This window comes from Bombyx mandarina, chromosome 19, assembly GCF_030267445.1.
Source record: "Bombyx mandarina strain Sakado chromosome 19, ASM3026744v2".
NCBI lineage: Eukaryota > Metazoa > Arthropoda > Insecta > Lepidoptera > Bombycidae > Bombyx > Bombyx mandarina.
The window spans coordinates 6,178,283-6,195,211 of NC_143225.1; the positions used below are offsets into that span (position 1 = coordinate 6,178,283).

At 35.8% G+C, this 16,929-nt stretch overlaps 1 protein-coding gene across 1 annotated transcript in view; it reads right to left on the bottom strand.

Moving 5' to 3' along the window:
* The window catches only part of Dscam4 (Down syndrome cell adhesion molecule 4), a 216,199-nt gene that overhangs the window by 56,541 nt on the left and 142,729 nt on the right, over positions 1-16,929 (bottom strand). Inside the window, exons 4-9 of the mRNA XM_089735124.1 lie at positions 11,218-11,416; positions 9,418-9,573; positions 8,682-8,813; positions 7,338-7,473; positions 2,199-2,386; positions 1,514-1,786 (exon numbers count right to left, since the gene is read on the bottom strand). Coding sequence (XP_089591250.1) covers positions 1,514-1,786; positions 2,199-2,386; positions 7,338-7,473; positions 8,682-8,813; positions 9,418-9,573; positions 11,218-11,416 — 1,084 coding nt within the window. The remainder of the gene's footprint in view (positions 1-1,513; positions 1,787-2,198; positions 2,387-7,337; positions 7,474-8,681; positions 8,814-9,417; positions 9,574-11,217; positions 11,417-16,929) is intronic.

Below are 16,929 nucleotides of genomic sequence, written 5' to 3' on the forward strand. Positions count from 1 at the left end.
ATCTAAATGAAAAAAGAAACTTCTTGGATGTTTGATGAGAAAAAAGTTATCCAATCAATTTGGTTAATTAGAACTTCGCGCCGCGACCGGTTTCACTAACTTTGATAGGGCTCTGAATGGATATAGTAAACAATTAATTGTTCATAGTATATTAATATACTGCAAAAATTAAACTTTGGAGTACACTCAAGAGCTTAGAGCTACATTACTGTGATGTGAAGCACTCAAAGTTACGAAATTTACACTTTGTAAAGTGTTATTAAAAACGTTATCAAACCCTGAATTTTCCAAAAAAAAAACCCGAGAAACTAGTAATTGTTTATGCATATGTGTATTTTTGTATTTATTTGGTTATCTCCCTCCCGACTTTCTGAGCGCTACGACGTCTTTCTTCAAACGAAATTTGTGCAAGGCAGTTAGTGGTAAACAGCGGCCTTGTTGCGCCCCTGGTATCGCTAACGTCCATGAGCAATGGTATCCATTCACCATATAGTGGGCCGTGGTCTAAATAATAGTTTTGCGTTATTACACGAGTAATTATTTTCATTTGTATACTAAATTAAATTTTATACGCCAAAATATTATGAAAGACTACTCTTTGCTACTACTGTTCTCCCTAAAATTTAATTTTAAAATTAAAATCGTGGTATAATTCGTCATTTTTTGACAAATCAAATAAATACATGTTATATAAATGATAGATGTCATAAGAAAACATAAAGTAGATTGAGGTTTTTAAATATCGAAAAGAGTGTGGCTACTAAAAAGGCCACTAGCCTATCTAGGTAGAAAGACTTCAACCTATTTGGTGGAAAAAGAAAAGGAGGAATGACAGATGATGACATTGCTAAAAAGAAGGATAGAAAAAATTTACATGTAAAAGACATAAAACTGATTCAGATATAAAAGAAAAGACACTATATAGATAAGCATGTTTCATTAAAATACCCAATATGAAAGGTCTTTGAGATCTTGAGACTTTCCTAAACGTTATTGATGTTTTTTTAAGAGATTTTATGACCTGGTAACTAAGCCCTTTAAGTCATGTCTTATTTTACTTTATATTCTTAATTTTATGAAAAATGATAATATGGAGTGAAATGAAATGAAGATGATTAATTTGAGATATTAATCAACTGGGATGAAATTTAATGAAATGAGATGATATGGGATGAAATATAATCACAGTAAAATGGTGGTCATTTACTGAGATTTTTTCAGTAGACTTTTTGGAGGAACCCGAGAAGTTACGTCCAGCAGCTTTGTTTAATTTTCCCACATTTGTGCACTTTCACAGATATTAAACAGTTAATAAACCACCATTATTACACATTTAAACCTGAAGAAACACTAAATAGACGAAATAAAACAAATCACACAACTTCACTCTTCGCGTTCCCGCCAAAAAGTCCGTTATTGATGTAAGAAAAAAGTTCCGAGCTACCCTCATATTGTGCCTAGATAAATTTCACTCTATAAACGTCTTAATTGCTGATAATTTAGAAAACATTACCATCGAACAAATATTCGGACATTCCATAAGCTTGGTCTCGGGCGTTGCTTGCAAAACACTGATATATTCCTTGGTCATCTTTGTGCGTATTCTTGATATGTAACCTTAATCCATCTTCTAGAATTTCAATTCTTTCGTTAGGCTCAAGAGTGCGTCCGTTATGGAGCCAGTAAACTAGCTCAATGGGGTGTCCATTGACTTTGCAGTCCAACGCTATGTCCGATTTTGGTTTACTTCTTAATACTTCCGGTTTTGTACGGACGGATATAGGTTCTGAAAAAAATTTATAAGGATTTAAAATTAATATCGCTAATCACTGTATGAGCTTCTATTGTGTTTTATTTTCAATCTGACGCGTATCTCAATCGTCTTAAACTGTTCTCCACTAATGGGTTAATCACGGTAAAAGTAATCCAAATAGTAATCTACAAAAAATAAGAACAATGTTTGAACAAAATCGATTAATACTTGATTTCCTACAAAAGAACTGAGCTTACTGCTTAACTGATGACTATAATGTTGCTCACAGACAGCAGTAGTAGAGTTAGTAATAGTAGCGTTATCTTTCTCAATAGTGATGCTATTTAAATATAATGAAATTACATAAAGATTAAGTCCATAATTATTAACATTGTTGTTTAATTTATACAAGTTTAATTTTCACAAGAATATATTTGATTTTTACCTGTTACTATAAGCGTGAAATGGACTGACTCGCTGCCGACCGTGTTATTCAACCAGCAAACGAATCTGCCCGCATCTTCCCGCCTCACTTTCTGTATGGAAAGGAGACCCTCGTCTAGAAGTCGGGCTCGTTTCCAAAGCGTTGTTTCTTCAATGGGTGTCAATTGCTCGTGGTGCTCAAAAAACCATCTGTTAGATACACGTCAATGCTATTACAATACGAAAATCAGTTCAAAATTTAACATCTAGACTTTCACAGCGAATGATTTATTATGAATATGATTTTGTTTTATAATGTGATACTTATTTGCCAGCATATTTTGTGACACGTGCATATATTTAAGTACGTATTCTTCTACACGATTAAAGATGAAAGTTGTAATAATTGAAGAAATTAAAATTCTTCAAATATTTGATGATGTTCCTAACGAATTTGTACTGATAGTCGAAGTACAATAGGTAAATGTCTAGTACTCTAGTCTACCACTAGTCTAGTACATAAATAACAAAAAACAAGGCAACAATAGGTCGTCTCATCGTTAAAGAAAATAATCGAACGAAACAAGAATAATGGAAGATAAAAAAGACTGTGGGATATTTAAAGTAAGAGAGATGTTCAATAAATTATAATAAAACTAAATAAAGTAGATAGGAGTACAGTTACGCCGAAAGTAATTTATATCTTTAACGGGTAAGGTACTATTAAATAAGGTTCCCGAACCTTTTAAAGGAGGGTTTAATGCGCCCGACAAATTTAGTTTGTGTCACGAGAAATTTATTTCAGATCGAATTACAAAGGTTTCAATTGGGGTACGATGTTTAAGCCCCATAATGTTACTTTGCCAATATGTCTGTTGTGTAACTTCTAGTGTTATTTGCGCAATCAATACTAATTAAAAATAATCGTCTAATAGGGAGTATGGCGGGACGGAATGAAAAGGCTTGGATGAATTGTGTGACAGAGGATAATAATACGTGAGAGAAGGGAGTGAGTGCAGAAATGACGTATGATAGGTCTGATTGAATAAATAGGACATGCTCCGCCCCACACATTGGGATAAGGGCATGAAGAAGTAAAATTAGCTCTTCTGTGTACTGTCTTATATTGTAGGTTTATTAGGTAAATTAAAAGGCCAATATCGCCCTCCTATGAGATTTGTACTTATTTCAATGATACACAGATTGCACATTATTCATATGCCAGTTATTGATGGCGTCCATAAATTAATATCTGTATACTTTCCAATCTATTTAGGGTAAAAGTATTATTTAAGGTACATTATGATTTGGCATTTACATCCACTAAGAAATTTCATTGTTAATTTGTTTCAATGTATTAGATACATTATCTAAATCTAAAAATACACAAATGCCTAAAATTGTTTCCTTCACTAAAAATTTAACATAACAACATTGCTTAAAGAGCACCATTTTAATTCTAATTATTATACAAAACTATACTTTGTGTTTACATGGCGGCAGTATACATTCTAACAAACCTACACTATACTACGATGACTCTAATTTCAAAGTGAAAAAAGTGTCTTAATTTCCAATTAGCTTTCTTCATTACGCTAACTGATATTATTAAGTTTTATTCCTACAGAATGTAAAATAAGTTAGAGAAAGACTCGTATCACTTAAAAGCCACATACATGCTTTCGGAGTTTTGTTCTTAGGAATAATCGTGAAAAGTAGCGAGATGCAGCAAGAAATTTGCATCCTAAAAGGTTTCGCCAGAATGTACATAGTTCGTGTGAAACTTCATGGCACATTCGAAGTTGGCGACAGGAGTTTTTGTGTGGAACATAAAGCATTGTCAGTTGGCTGTAGAGTACCTATGGCAAGGTTTCATTTATTTTAATGACGAAAAAAGATACCGAATTCTCTCAATCAATGGTTATTGCGTATATTATGTGCGCTATGTACGTATTTCAAACTGTTTTAAAAATGAGATTTTTTTAAAAAAAAATTTTATTGCTTTGATGGGTGGACGAGCTCACAGCCCACCTGTTGTTAAGTGGTTACTGGAGCCCATAGACATCTACAACGTAAATGCGCCACCCACCTTGAGATAAAAGTTCTAAGGTCTCAAGTATAGTTATATACCATAAACGAGTATTTTTATTGTCCGAATTATATTTAGGCCCGGCGTTTGTGTTCCCAGTTCTCTCCCAGGACTTGACCCCAGCATAATCGTATCGCTTAATGCTATTACCGCGAAACGAGCTATTACGTGTATATTTTACGAATTAATTTTGGTGTACTATCAAGTATACTTTATCTCTTTATCGAAAGTTAATTTGGTAAATATTTGCAATGTATCTAGTTCATAATGGATATGTATATTGAACTAGTTATAGTAAACACGCGCTTAGTTTACGATTGCGAACGCTTTTCAAGTCAAACGGTAGACGTTAACAAACAAACTGTTACCGCGGACGTTCGACCCGGACTGTAGCTCAATCCACGTGATTATTTGACTAAGCGACCAACTTTGAAACATTCGCTGTGACCGCAGGTATGCAAACTACTAAAGTTTCATATAATATAACTTGCTGAACTATGTACCTACTCAGAAACAGCATTATTAGGCCCGTGTTACGCCGTACAAACTTGACACAATTAGAGTACATATATTTTTTGCAATATCAAACAAGCGAATGTATAATGGAGTATTTCAGAGGCTCGTCCTAAGCGTATGGTTTATAGTTAAGTTAAACGGGCCCTAATGAACTCCCGTCGGTTGGATGAGCAGGCAAAACATTCAAGTTTCCGTTTTTGCAGCCCCTAAAAAGTTGGTACCTCATAAATTCTCAGTTAGCAGAGCTTTAGCTTTGTAGCGTACGCGTCCGAAACAGCTGTGTCGGGGGCATCGCATTATGAAAATCTATTTAAATTACCCGCCATTTTCATAACAAGCAACAACACCCACAAGTCGATCTACAGGACGGGCGGCAGGCACATTACCATGGGTATAATTAAATTTGGCTGGTTTTGCGGGATAAATCGCTCCTTGACAGTCAAAACGAATTATGGCGTGTGCGAATTTTGAAATTGCTATATAATGAGAAGCCAGATCCAAAAAGACCCGCGAAAATATTAATTTTTTTTTTATTTCATCGGTATATACGGTTTATATCTGTTTTCTAAAGCGATATGGTATTTTTCGTTCTATTTGAACAAATGTGGAAGTTATTGATTTAGTTTGCAAATTCTAAATGGGTTTCATGGTGTATCGTCCTTTTTCGTCTGATCATCCACGGAACCTAAGTTAGATAGAGTATTTGTATAATCTTTAGTTCGTCGAGAAAGTATGCCTATTTCTGCCTATTTCTGCCGTGAAGCAGTAATGCGTTTCGGTTTGAAGGGTTTGGGGTAGCCGTTGTAACTATACTTGAGACGTTAGAACTTATATCTCAAGGTGGGTGGCGCATTTACGTTGTAGATGTCTATGGGCTCCAGTAACCACTTAACACCAGGTGGGCTGTGAGCTCGTCCACACATCTAAGCAATAAAAAAAAAGTCTGCTAAAGAAATCGTAAAATAAATAATCGAACGAAATTCTTGACAAATTCTTCGGTAGTCCCGCGAGAACCAATACAATTTCAACAAATCGAATTCGTTTCACAAATTACACTTAGCTTCGTGAAAAATTGAGTGCCGACAGCAATTACGAATCGTTAAAGGGCGACCATTTGTAGCGAGAAAGGCCTGAAACAGCACGCTTTTATTGTCATCGGAGAATTGTTGTACTATACACTGTTTGCACAGACTATACAGAAGTATTTTTGAAGTTATACTTCTTTAGGCGCGTTATGAAAAATTGATGAGAGTGAAATTTTACGATGCGCGCGCACCTTGATACAAAATTAACAGAATGAAGTTGCCCACTAAATCGCTCCTTACAATACGACTGACGTAACTTGGCGAGTCTGAATATAGCCGCAGGTGAACTTTCCGAACCGTACCGAGAATTGCCGAATTTATACGATGCCAAGAAAAGGGATGTCCAATATGCGTGTTTGAGGATGTTGTTTAATCGATTTTTTTTTCAAATTGATTAAAATTTAATTAAAAAAAAAGAAATAAATTTAATAAAAATAAAGTATAACTTCTTACGCGCGTACATAAGCACACGCACCCTTTTTTATTTTTATTGCTTAAGTGGATGGACTAGCTCATGGCTCACCTGGTGTTAAATGGTTAGCGGAGCCAACAGACTTCAACAACGTAAATACCTTGAGACATGAGTTCTAAGGTCTTAGTTATCACAGTACAACGGCTGTCCCACTTTTTAAGCGGAAGAATCAGGATTGTGGTATCTATCCGTTTGGACTCACAAGGCGTTCGATCATTAGTAATTAGGAAAATTAAATTTTTTGCTGGTTTCATTTTTATTACACAAATAGAAGACAATCGTGAACATTTGTTAAGTACGTATTTCATTACAAATATTGGTACCTGCTTGCGGGATTCGAACACAGATACAGTTGCATCGCATGATACGAATGCATCGATCGGGTTTCTTATCCTTTAGGCTACAACAACTTCGACAACGACGATTAATGATAATATATAAGCAAGATTTAAAAAAGGTTTTTTTAAAATTACTTATGCTTTTCAAATCATTGTCTTTGAAGGTGAACGTTAAGCTATGTCAATATTAATATATATGGTAAAAACTATCAGTTTATCTGGTTAAAACTTCTTTTTTGTTACATTAATAACGCATATTGTATCCCAGATGAAAATAATTTAGTTCAGCGGATGAGAAAATGGCTCATGGGCTGTCAGTGGTTACCGTAGAGTCAAGATACTTACAAAGTGAGTGTCATCACCTACATCGAGACGAACCAGACTACAGTCTGTTTAGTGCGAGTTTTTTAACATTCTCTATAGCGTAAGAGTTAACTCAAATTTGTATGCAGCTGAAACGCGGCAAACGTAGGCAAACGTTCCAACTTCATTGAGTTAACTTTTACGCTATCGAGAACGTTAACTTTTACGCTACGTTATAAAACTCGCACTAGGTACCCACACAGAGCAATAAATAAATACAACCTCTGTCTTCGCTAAGGACCTTGTACGATGGATGTGTGTATTCGTTCGTCGCTGTTTGAGTTTAACAACAGTTTACCTGTAAGTGGGCACAGGCCACGCATGAACGGCACACGGCAGACGGACATCTTGTCCGACATGGACCCGCCTGGAGCGTTGTTCCACAGACACGCGCGGCTTTACGCCTCCTTTTGGTTCTGTCACTATTACGTGACCTGTGAAGCGAAATGGAACATTAAATATCAAGTGGCAGTATTATGCCGAAAAAAAAAATTGTTTTTTGTGATGTGTGAAAAAAATGTGTTTTAATTTTTTTTTTTTCTTGTATGCCCACCTGATGGTAAGGGGTTACCGTAGGTAATGGACGTCAACAATGCTAGGGGCACAGCCAAGTCTGCTGCCTGCCATAAAACCATTATAGAGCATTGGTGTTTATTTATCAAAAAAATAATCAGGAATGGATGTTTTGTTTATGGTTCCGAACACATTTGTTATTTTTGTTTGTTTTTATTGTTGTTGTTAGATTGGCACAACTGTTTCGCATTTTGGCGCTGAGTTTCAGTTAGGTACATCAGTTATTTAGATCAATTAGATTAACTGCAATCGACTTCTTTCTTTTTCCTAAACTCAAATTACCATTTCGTGGCACTAGTTTTCATTCGGTATTAAACTAAACGCAATTCTCGACAAAACTGTTTAAAAATGTTTTGTTGGTTTAATTGTTCGTTGTCCTAAGTGTATCAATCCTGAAGAAGCATTCTTGGAAAGAGATAAAATAAATTTGAATGAATTTTGTGCGGTATTGATCTTTTCCCACTTATTCTTTCTTGACAGACCATTAGTAAGCCCCATATTGTTTTTTTAATTATATTACAAGTCGCCTACATTTGTTAGCGTCAACATTTTGAAGTGTGCTTCTCATGTTAGCCATCGCTGGTTTGTGGACCAAATCGATACCATTTTGTTTTTTTTAGGTACTTAAGCTAGAGTTTTCTGAAGTATATACATGGTTTGCGACGGACGGTTAAAGCCACTTGCTCATCTATTTTATAAAAAGCCTTTTGTTATACTATTCTGAGTTATTTTAATCTTTTCTGGAAGATAATCGTAATAAACGGCGCGCCAACGGTTAAGCATAAATATTAGCTACTAGCTGACCCGGCAGACTTCGTAATGCCTCAATCGATAAATAAAAAAGCTAAACTTTTGTATAAAATAAACTTTAATCATACACATCAAGAAAAAACAAAATTGTTTGTTTTTATATAATTCCGAGCATTTTCATATGGATTTCCACGAATAATTCAAGACCAAAATTAGCCAAATCGGTCCAGCCGTTCTCGAGTTTTAGCGAGACTAACGAACAGCAATTCATTTTTATATATATATAGATATAGAAATGTACTGAAAACCGAGAACTTACCAAAGTATTGACTGCTGTACATATTCCCAGTGATCTTGTCCCGAACTCGACATAAAAACCGGTTATGTCGATCGCTGGTACTGACGGCGCTTATGTACAGCGAACCGTCGTCGAGCCGATGATATTTCGACCCTGCAAACATAATTGTGGTAATATATCGATGATAATTCACGTTAAACATCCTACGTGAATGAAGAATGTGAATTCTGGTAATTATTAAACCTAATTGAACATGCATAAATGAGAATGTTGATATTATATTTGCTCAGCAAATGTTAGGTGATTATAATGAAACTCACGAATTGTTTAGCTAATTAAAGTTACATTAATCGAATCAAGAAATATTTTCCTTCCTATTCGTACACTCTTGACAGAGTGGTCGTGGTCATGCATCAGTCGGATCCTGCGATACCGATGCTCTCGCGATGCGACGCCATGTGGCACGATGTTTCGCAGAGTGAGAGCAAACATTTATGTTGGAGTGAGTAACAGATTTTATGAGGTCGGTCCATCGTGTTGGAGATCGTCCGCGAGATCTTTTGCCCTCGAGAAATATACTGCCTGTTATTTTCAAGGCATACATATCAACATGTACATACATACGACTACGCACGAACTATGTACATTTTGCTTTGAACTGTGTTAGTAATATTAAATAAGAAAAGCAACTCTATTTATTTTAACGATAAGCTACTGTTTTGTGTAAATGTAATGCGAAAGGTAGAAACAATTGTACCTAAATAATGAAGTACGTTTATATCGTCGTCGTTAAGCCACTCTGTACTAGAAATGCGGTCGGCGCAGTGTGGTGGGACCACACATCTCAGCACCACCGCGTTACCAGCTATCACGTATTCGTCCGGCACGTGAACCTCCCATGGTGAGCTAAGAGCTGTACAAAATTGAATCTTATTATACATAAAGAAAAAACACTTTTGTTTGCCGAGTCTTCATATCATTTTTACGTTATAAGATACCGTATTTATCGTATGAATCGGCAAACTGGTCTTATTGTCGGCATTTTCATTTGGTTAGTAAGTAATATTGAAAACAATCAATTTGGTTGGTTTCAATTTTTTTTTATAAAAATGATGTGCTATAAAATCGCGGTGTTCTAGAAAAATACAAAATACCAACCGAATTCTGAATTTAAATTATTCACAGTTGACATGAAATCCTAGTGTAATCGCAGAAGTCTTGTAATCATTTAATTACTGAAGTTCTGTGGTAATCGATGTATTTTAATACATGTAGTAAATCGTAACCAGAATTTGGCATTGTAAGTTACGTACAGAAGCAAAGTAATCGTAAACTTAAAGGAGAAATAACTTTTCATTCATAAAATAGAAGTTCACCCTAATGAAATGCGAGTTCATGTAATGCTGGTTCATAGGGCACAGCAATTAAAATACTACGGAGCACGCATTACGACATAATCCCTTAAGTGCAAGGATAAGTAAGTTCTTTCAGACCCTCACAGAATTTGGGCGGCAAATCGTTTTGATCCGTGCTTCATTTACTTAATTCATCTGAAGCTTAGAATGGCTGCATGCCATCTATCGGGGACACAGTTTTAACAAAAGCCTAGATGCACAGATCTTCTGATAAATGATTTTGTATTGAGATAATATAATTATTGCTTAAAACCAATTTGATCACCATCCAGACTTCATTTCAGAATTATTAATAGGGCAATGACTTTTAAAGAATTGAAGCGATCTCAATTCTATGGAGAGTTTGCGATTGATTTTATTATTTTGTGTTTCAAAATTAAGCAAGTTAGGTACGTAATTATACCAAATAAAGTATTATAAAAACCAATAAAAATAATTTATTTAGTTACAGAATTCATTTATTGTTCGCATTTTGAGTGCTACTTAAATTAGAGATGTGGTTAACACGCTAAAATTCCAAATTAAAAACTTTTTTTTATGTATAAGGGAAATGTGAAAAATATAGAACACCTACAGCAATTGTCTATCTATATATATATAAAAATGAATTGCTGTTCGTTAGTCCCGCTAAAACTCGAGAACGGTTGGACTGGTTTAGCTAATTTTGGTCTTGAATTTTTTGTGGGTTTAAAAGATAGATAAATATGAAAATATTTGGAATTAAATAAAAATAACAATTTTGTTTTTCCTTTGATGTGTCCCTCGTCGGACGGATTCCTTTTGTTTGTTGTGGTATCGCACGCCTGTTTCTGCCGCGAAGCTGTATTGCATTCACATTGTGTTGCCTATGGACTCTACCAACCACCGAACAATGGACCGGAGACTCTTTGATCAATTTCGTTTTGTGTTTTTTTTTATTGCTTTAATGGGTGGACGAGCTCACAGCTTACCTGGTGTTAAGTGGTTACTGGAGCCTATAGACATCTACAACGTATATGCGCCACCCACAAGTTTATTTTGTACAAAAGTTTCGGTCTTTTATTTATCGATTGAGGCACTACGAAGTCTACCGGGTTAGCTAGTAATATATATTTCTATGAACGTTCTGAATCAATTATAATTGTATTATGGCTACTACTTACCTGCGTGTACATGTATGTTCTTGGACATCGCAATATACCCAGCACTGGACCGCATCCTGCATCTGTAGACGGTCGCATGGACATCGTGCCGATACAGTTCCGCTGTGAAGGGAAGTATCTCCAGGGAGCCGTTTTTCAGGATCTGCCGGAGTCCGGACAGTGATGCCACTGGTGTATTGTCCGATTGCAACCAGTCCATCTGTAGAAAAAAAAATAGATTAGCTCAAATTAAAGCATTATGTAACCCATTTAAAATTTTTACGAAAAGCTATCTTTTTTTTTTAATTGCTTTGATGGGTGGACGAGCTCACAGCCCACCTGGTGTTATGTGGTTACTGGAGCCCATAGACATCTACAATGTAAATCCGCCACCCACCTTGAGATATAAGTTCTAAGGTTTCAGTATAGTTACAACGGCTGCCCCCCCCACCGGTCAAACCGAAACGCATTACTGCCTCACGGCAGAAATAGGCAGTGTGGTGGTACCTACCCGCGCGGACTCACAAGAGGTCCTACCACCAGTATTTATATAATTTTTATCTTAACTATCAATAGTAGAGCACCTAGCAAGCCTTCATTGGTATTGCGTATTTAGAGCATAAACGAATCATATTATGTTTTAACTTGGCTATATGGTATTAATGCAATTTAGTCTCCAATCGTATGACTTAAGGTGAGAAATGGTTTAGCGCTTAAATAATTCTGCTTGCAAAGAATCGAGCGAGTTGTTATAGTGACAGAAATATTTTTAAAAGTTTGTCCAGACTATTCTAATTCTAATGGAACTAAAACTGTAGAGAATCCAGTCCCGGACTAAGAAGTCTTATCTTCAAACGCTATCGCAGTATTCGTGCGAGCATTACTTAGAGATGAGCAGTACAGTAAAATGAAAGAAATTATTTCAAATGCAGAAGTGTCAAGTAATGTTTTTCTAGCCCCTAAAAACTCGGACAATAAGAAATACAAAAACCGTGACTAAGTCATACAACTAACAATGGATGGAAGAGGGAAGATCACAGATTCTATTTTGAAACTGCCTACTATATTGAAACGTATTGATTTTTTTTTCTGCATAAAACGCTTAAAAAGCGTAGGAGTATTTATCAGCACGCAACGGCTTTTCCTAAAATATAGCTTAGGAAAGGTCTTATACTAATCTACTTTCTGATTTTGTTGCGATGCTAATAAGAACATCCATGTCTGTCTGTCAAGTTTCCCTATTTCATTTCAAAACAGCCGCTTAAATAGAATGAACGATGGGTCAAGTGTTAGCGTCTGTCAAGCGGCCGTTTACATGGTCTCTTGTAAAAGATGTATGTGTAGAGTGTCTTTTAGGAGCGCATTGTAACTGTCGAAAAGGGCCGATGGATAGTAATGATTTTAGATCCAGAATTAAACCTAAGGGCTTAGAATTACGTTGTTAAGCCAATAAAATTAACGACACACTGTAAGCAGACAAACGTATGAATTTTCATACACATTCAAGATAAATTGTAATAACATGTAGCAACTTCGTATAATCAAAGATAAAGTTTTATCGATATATCTATTGGCACAATCCAATATAAACGTAGTCTGACTTTGTTAACGAAAAGAATGTGGAAAACTTCAAAAAACAATGTTGGTTTTGTGGCGTTTAATACGTTACTCCAAGATATTTATAATACATTTGGGAATTTTCGGGAACGCTATAAGCTCCGAATTTTACTCCCTCGCGTGTCTTTTTAGTGTCTAAAGTTTCCTCGCAAGCTTTTTTTGTTAACATTTACCCTTCCCGGATAAGGCATCAAGCTTTTCTACTGTATTCTGTGTATTTTTTTTGACACAAAAAAAATGTAATTGGAGTGTTTCGTAAACAATTGTTGGCTCCGGGTTGCGCAATGTCAGCGTTATTGTATTGAATTATTCAATATTAGTAGTATGTCCTCACAAAGCTATGGTTACCTTGAATGTTTTTTTTTATTGCTTTTGGTCACCTAGTACATGAGTCACAGAAGACCATAGACATCAGAACGTGAATGCCACGACCGATCGGCATATGGATCATAATCTAAATTTGGATTATTTAATCCTTTTTTTTTTTTCGTGGGCCGAACCTCCTACGATGTCCCCTCCTGCTTCAACCTTTAAACCAGAATGAATCAAATAGGCGGCGTTGTATGACCACCGTTTGCCAAATTTAGGACTTTTTTTCCTGGATGTAGTCGTATATTCCGATTAGCGGAGCCCTCACTTTTCAAATTACCCACAGTGCGTGTCTAGGTTGATTTAAAATTTACTTGTCTTAAACAACTTTGAACTGACAAAGCGAACCGACGTTTGTTCACCAGCGAGATAACCTACTTTTACAAATGAAAAAAAAAACAAACGAATTCTCATTTAATTAAAACCAAAGCGCTTTTATTCAAAGCGCGTTTCATTAAGTAAAAGACAAATTCTTCGTAATTAATTAAATAATTTCTCTGGTGGTGGAGCTTATTTTTACGTTTTCGCTCATAATGATGTTTTGTTTGTCCCCACGAGCACGACCCGCCACCCCGGGCTGCCCGAGGCCTGTCTCTGAATATTTTAAAATGCTCAATGCTTTCTAGCCGACACACAAAATCCTAGGGATCCATGTTAAGACAATAACGTGCTTTTTTTTAAACATAGAAAATATTAAAATTGTTTTTCGTAGAACTCTGCTCAAAAGCGGTTCTCGAATTAGCTGTTGGCCTGCTAGTTTAAAATGAGAATATTATGATTTTAAATATCTAGAAGTTACTGAAACGTCGCCTGAAAACTTACTTAACCAGATAATTGTTGTAATGTTCAGTGGTGAAAAGAAGCAAACTGTTCGACTTAGGTATTAATTGTTACTTACTAGCTGACCCGGCAGACTTCGTAGTGCCTCAATCGATAAATAAAAGACACATCAAGGGGACACAACAAAGGAAAAACAAAATTGTTTGTTTTTATATAATTCCGAGCTTTTTTATATTTTCTCACCTTTTAAACCTTCCCTGGACTTCCACGAATAATTCAAGACCAAAATTAGCCAAATCGGTCCAGCCGTTCTCGAGTTTTAGCGAGACTAAAGAACAGCTATTCGTTTTTATATATAGAGATTATATTATTACGAGGGGCTTTTTTTTGTTTTTTTTTATTGCCCTTTTAAGCAGATGAGCTTACGGCCCATCTGATGGTGAGTGGTCACCGTCGCCCATGGACTTCAGCAATGCCAGGGGCAGAGCCAAGCCGCTGCCTACCGCTTAATACTCTCCACAAGCCTCGTTTGAAGAAGTATATGTCATATAACACGGTGAAAGGCTATTTTGGGTTTCGCTTAATACGCAACGTTGGTTTTTTGTGGTATTAGCATCAACAATACGATGTTTTTAATTAAACTTTAATTAAGTTTACTCTATTCAAATAGCTAAAGAAGTTTTTTGGCATGATATTTTGTCCAAATTTTAAACTCGAAATGGCTCTCCTATAAAATTGCGAAAATGTAGCATACGCCAAATAGCGTTTTACCTCTCGATTTGATTTTTCTAAAGAAGTGCAAATTTTTATGTATTTATTATATGTATTATACATAGCTTCGAAACCAGACGTTTGAAGGCTTTTACAAGTTTTCACTATGAGACTAGGTATACGTCGATAGAAAAAAAAAAACGCTAAAGGCTGGCAGACGGCTGCCGGTTGCCGTTTTTGAAAGCCTTTTGTGTGGAGAACATAAAAGGACCACGAAGTCCAATTTTCCGCTATGTCGGGGAAGGTTACATGAAAATATTTTAAATAGTAAAGTCTCTAAGATATTTTGACACATTCAGTAAATTATCCTTTTGAAAGCGTACCAATATTGGGACCTGTATAGCCCAATTTATATGTCTTAGACGAAAGGCTGCAGGGAATAAGGGGCTCAAAGATCGGTACTCCATTTTATTTAGTTTTTTGTACTAAAGGCAGGACGTATTATAAGTAGGTATAATAAGTATAAGTATTATAAGTATTCTGCCAATTTCTGTAGCAAGGCCGATATGCGTTCCAATTTGTAGGATGGCACAGCCCTTGTAGAATGCAATTGAAACTTCATCCTCAAGTTTCAAAATAGATTGCGGCATTAATGTATGATGTCTATGGGTTCTGGTTACGACTTAATACTTAAATTGCTCGTAAGCTAGTTTGTCTATCTGGGGCAATTTTTAATGAGGATAAAGTTTTACATTTTGTCTCTGCGAATTGAAGTTGTGGCCTAACAAATAAGACGCCTATTCATATCGAACGATGTGACTGCATCAGTGTTCGAATCCCGCAGGCAGATACCAATTTTTCTGAAGAAATACGTACTTGACCAATATTCACGAATGACTTCCACTGTGAAGGAGTAACATCGTGTAACAGAAATCAAATACGAAAAATTAGAATTTACGTAGTTACTGGTGGTAGGGCGTCTTGTGAGGCCACAAAGGTAGTTACTACCACCTTGCATATTTCTACAGTGAGGCAGTATGTAATGTAATTCCAGTTTGAAGGGTAGGGTAGCCGTTGTACTATAGAACTGAGACTTAGGACTCATGTTTCTGAGTATATATGTGGACTCCGGTATCTATTAAACAGCAGGCCGAGCCGTGCGCCGAATCACCCGTCGAACCAATAAAAGAAGATTAATCAAAAAGTCATTAAGCATAATCTAAAGTTAACTTATAAATGTTATGTTCAAACCAAACAAATAACATAACCGTCAGTGATACTCGTAACAGTATGGTTTGGTATGAGACTGCAATGTGAATACTAGGAGAGTATGACGGATAAATGTCGCAAGCATAATGTATTTAGATACTTTGATGGCCTTAGTAAAAAAATATTCATTTTCAATCACTTTCCAAAGTATAGTGTGTTTATAAATTGGATATGAATTCTTAAAGGACAATGGCCAAAATGACAATGACAACAACAATGACAATGAACAAAAAGCATAGTTTAATTTAAATATACTTTAGATTTCAGTTCTGATTATTAATCTTCATTAAACTTAACAATACAATAATAATAAATAATCTTTGAGTTATTTTAGAAATAAGCGGAATGACCGGCGCTTTAATTCATCTTGATTTCATGGGTATTCAATTTCGGGACAACAAAAAGGAAAAATAAAGGGATGATCCCTTTGAAAGTTACAAGTTTTATATTTTTCTTTGTGCCTCCCGTCTTGATGGAAGTTGGGCTTTGTTTGAGGGTCCGTCGGATCGTTAAGTTCATGAAACCTTCGGATTTAGCAGCCTTGTTTTGGGCAAGTTGAAACTTTGTTCGGCTTGCAAATTCCACGCCCAGATTGTGTTTATCACAAACAGTCATGCGTGATCGGCTAAGTTCAATATTAAGCCGGCAATAGAGAACGATATTATTTGTGTCGATAAAAGGAAATGAATCATCAATCGTCGTATTGAATTGTTTCGACCTATTGAATTTACTACGAGAAATGTTCGCATATAATATTCCAGGGACGCTTTCCTCGAGCTTGCTCGTGAAATATTGAAAGAAGCTATATTTGCATTTGAGTATTGAACGAGTGGACCCTACTCAAATAGACGAACTTGTGCCTCTCGAGCGATTTGAGACGCCTCCGATAATAACATGTTTCCTTGAACCGAATGTCATCCTATTCACCAATGTGTTCGAGAATTTCCTTTAAATTTTTATTTTCCATTAGGACTTACTTGTATTTAA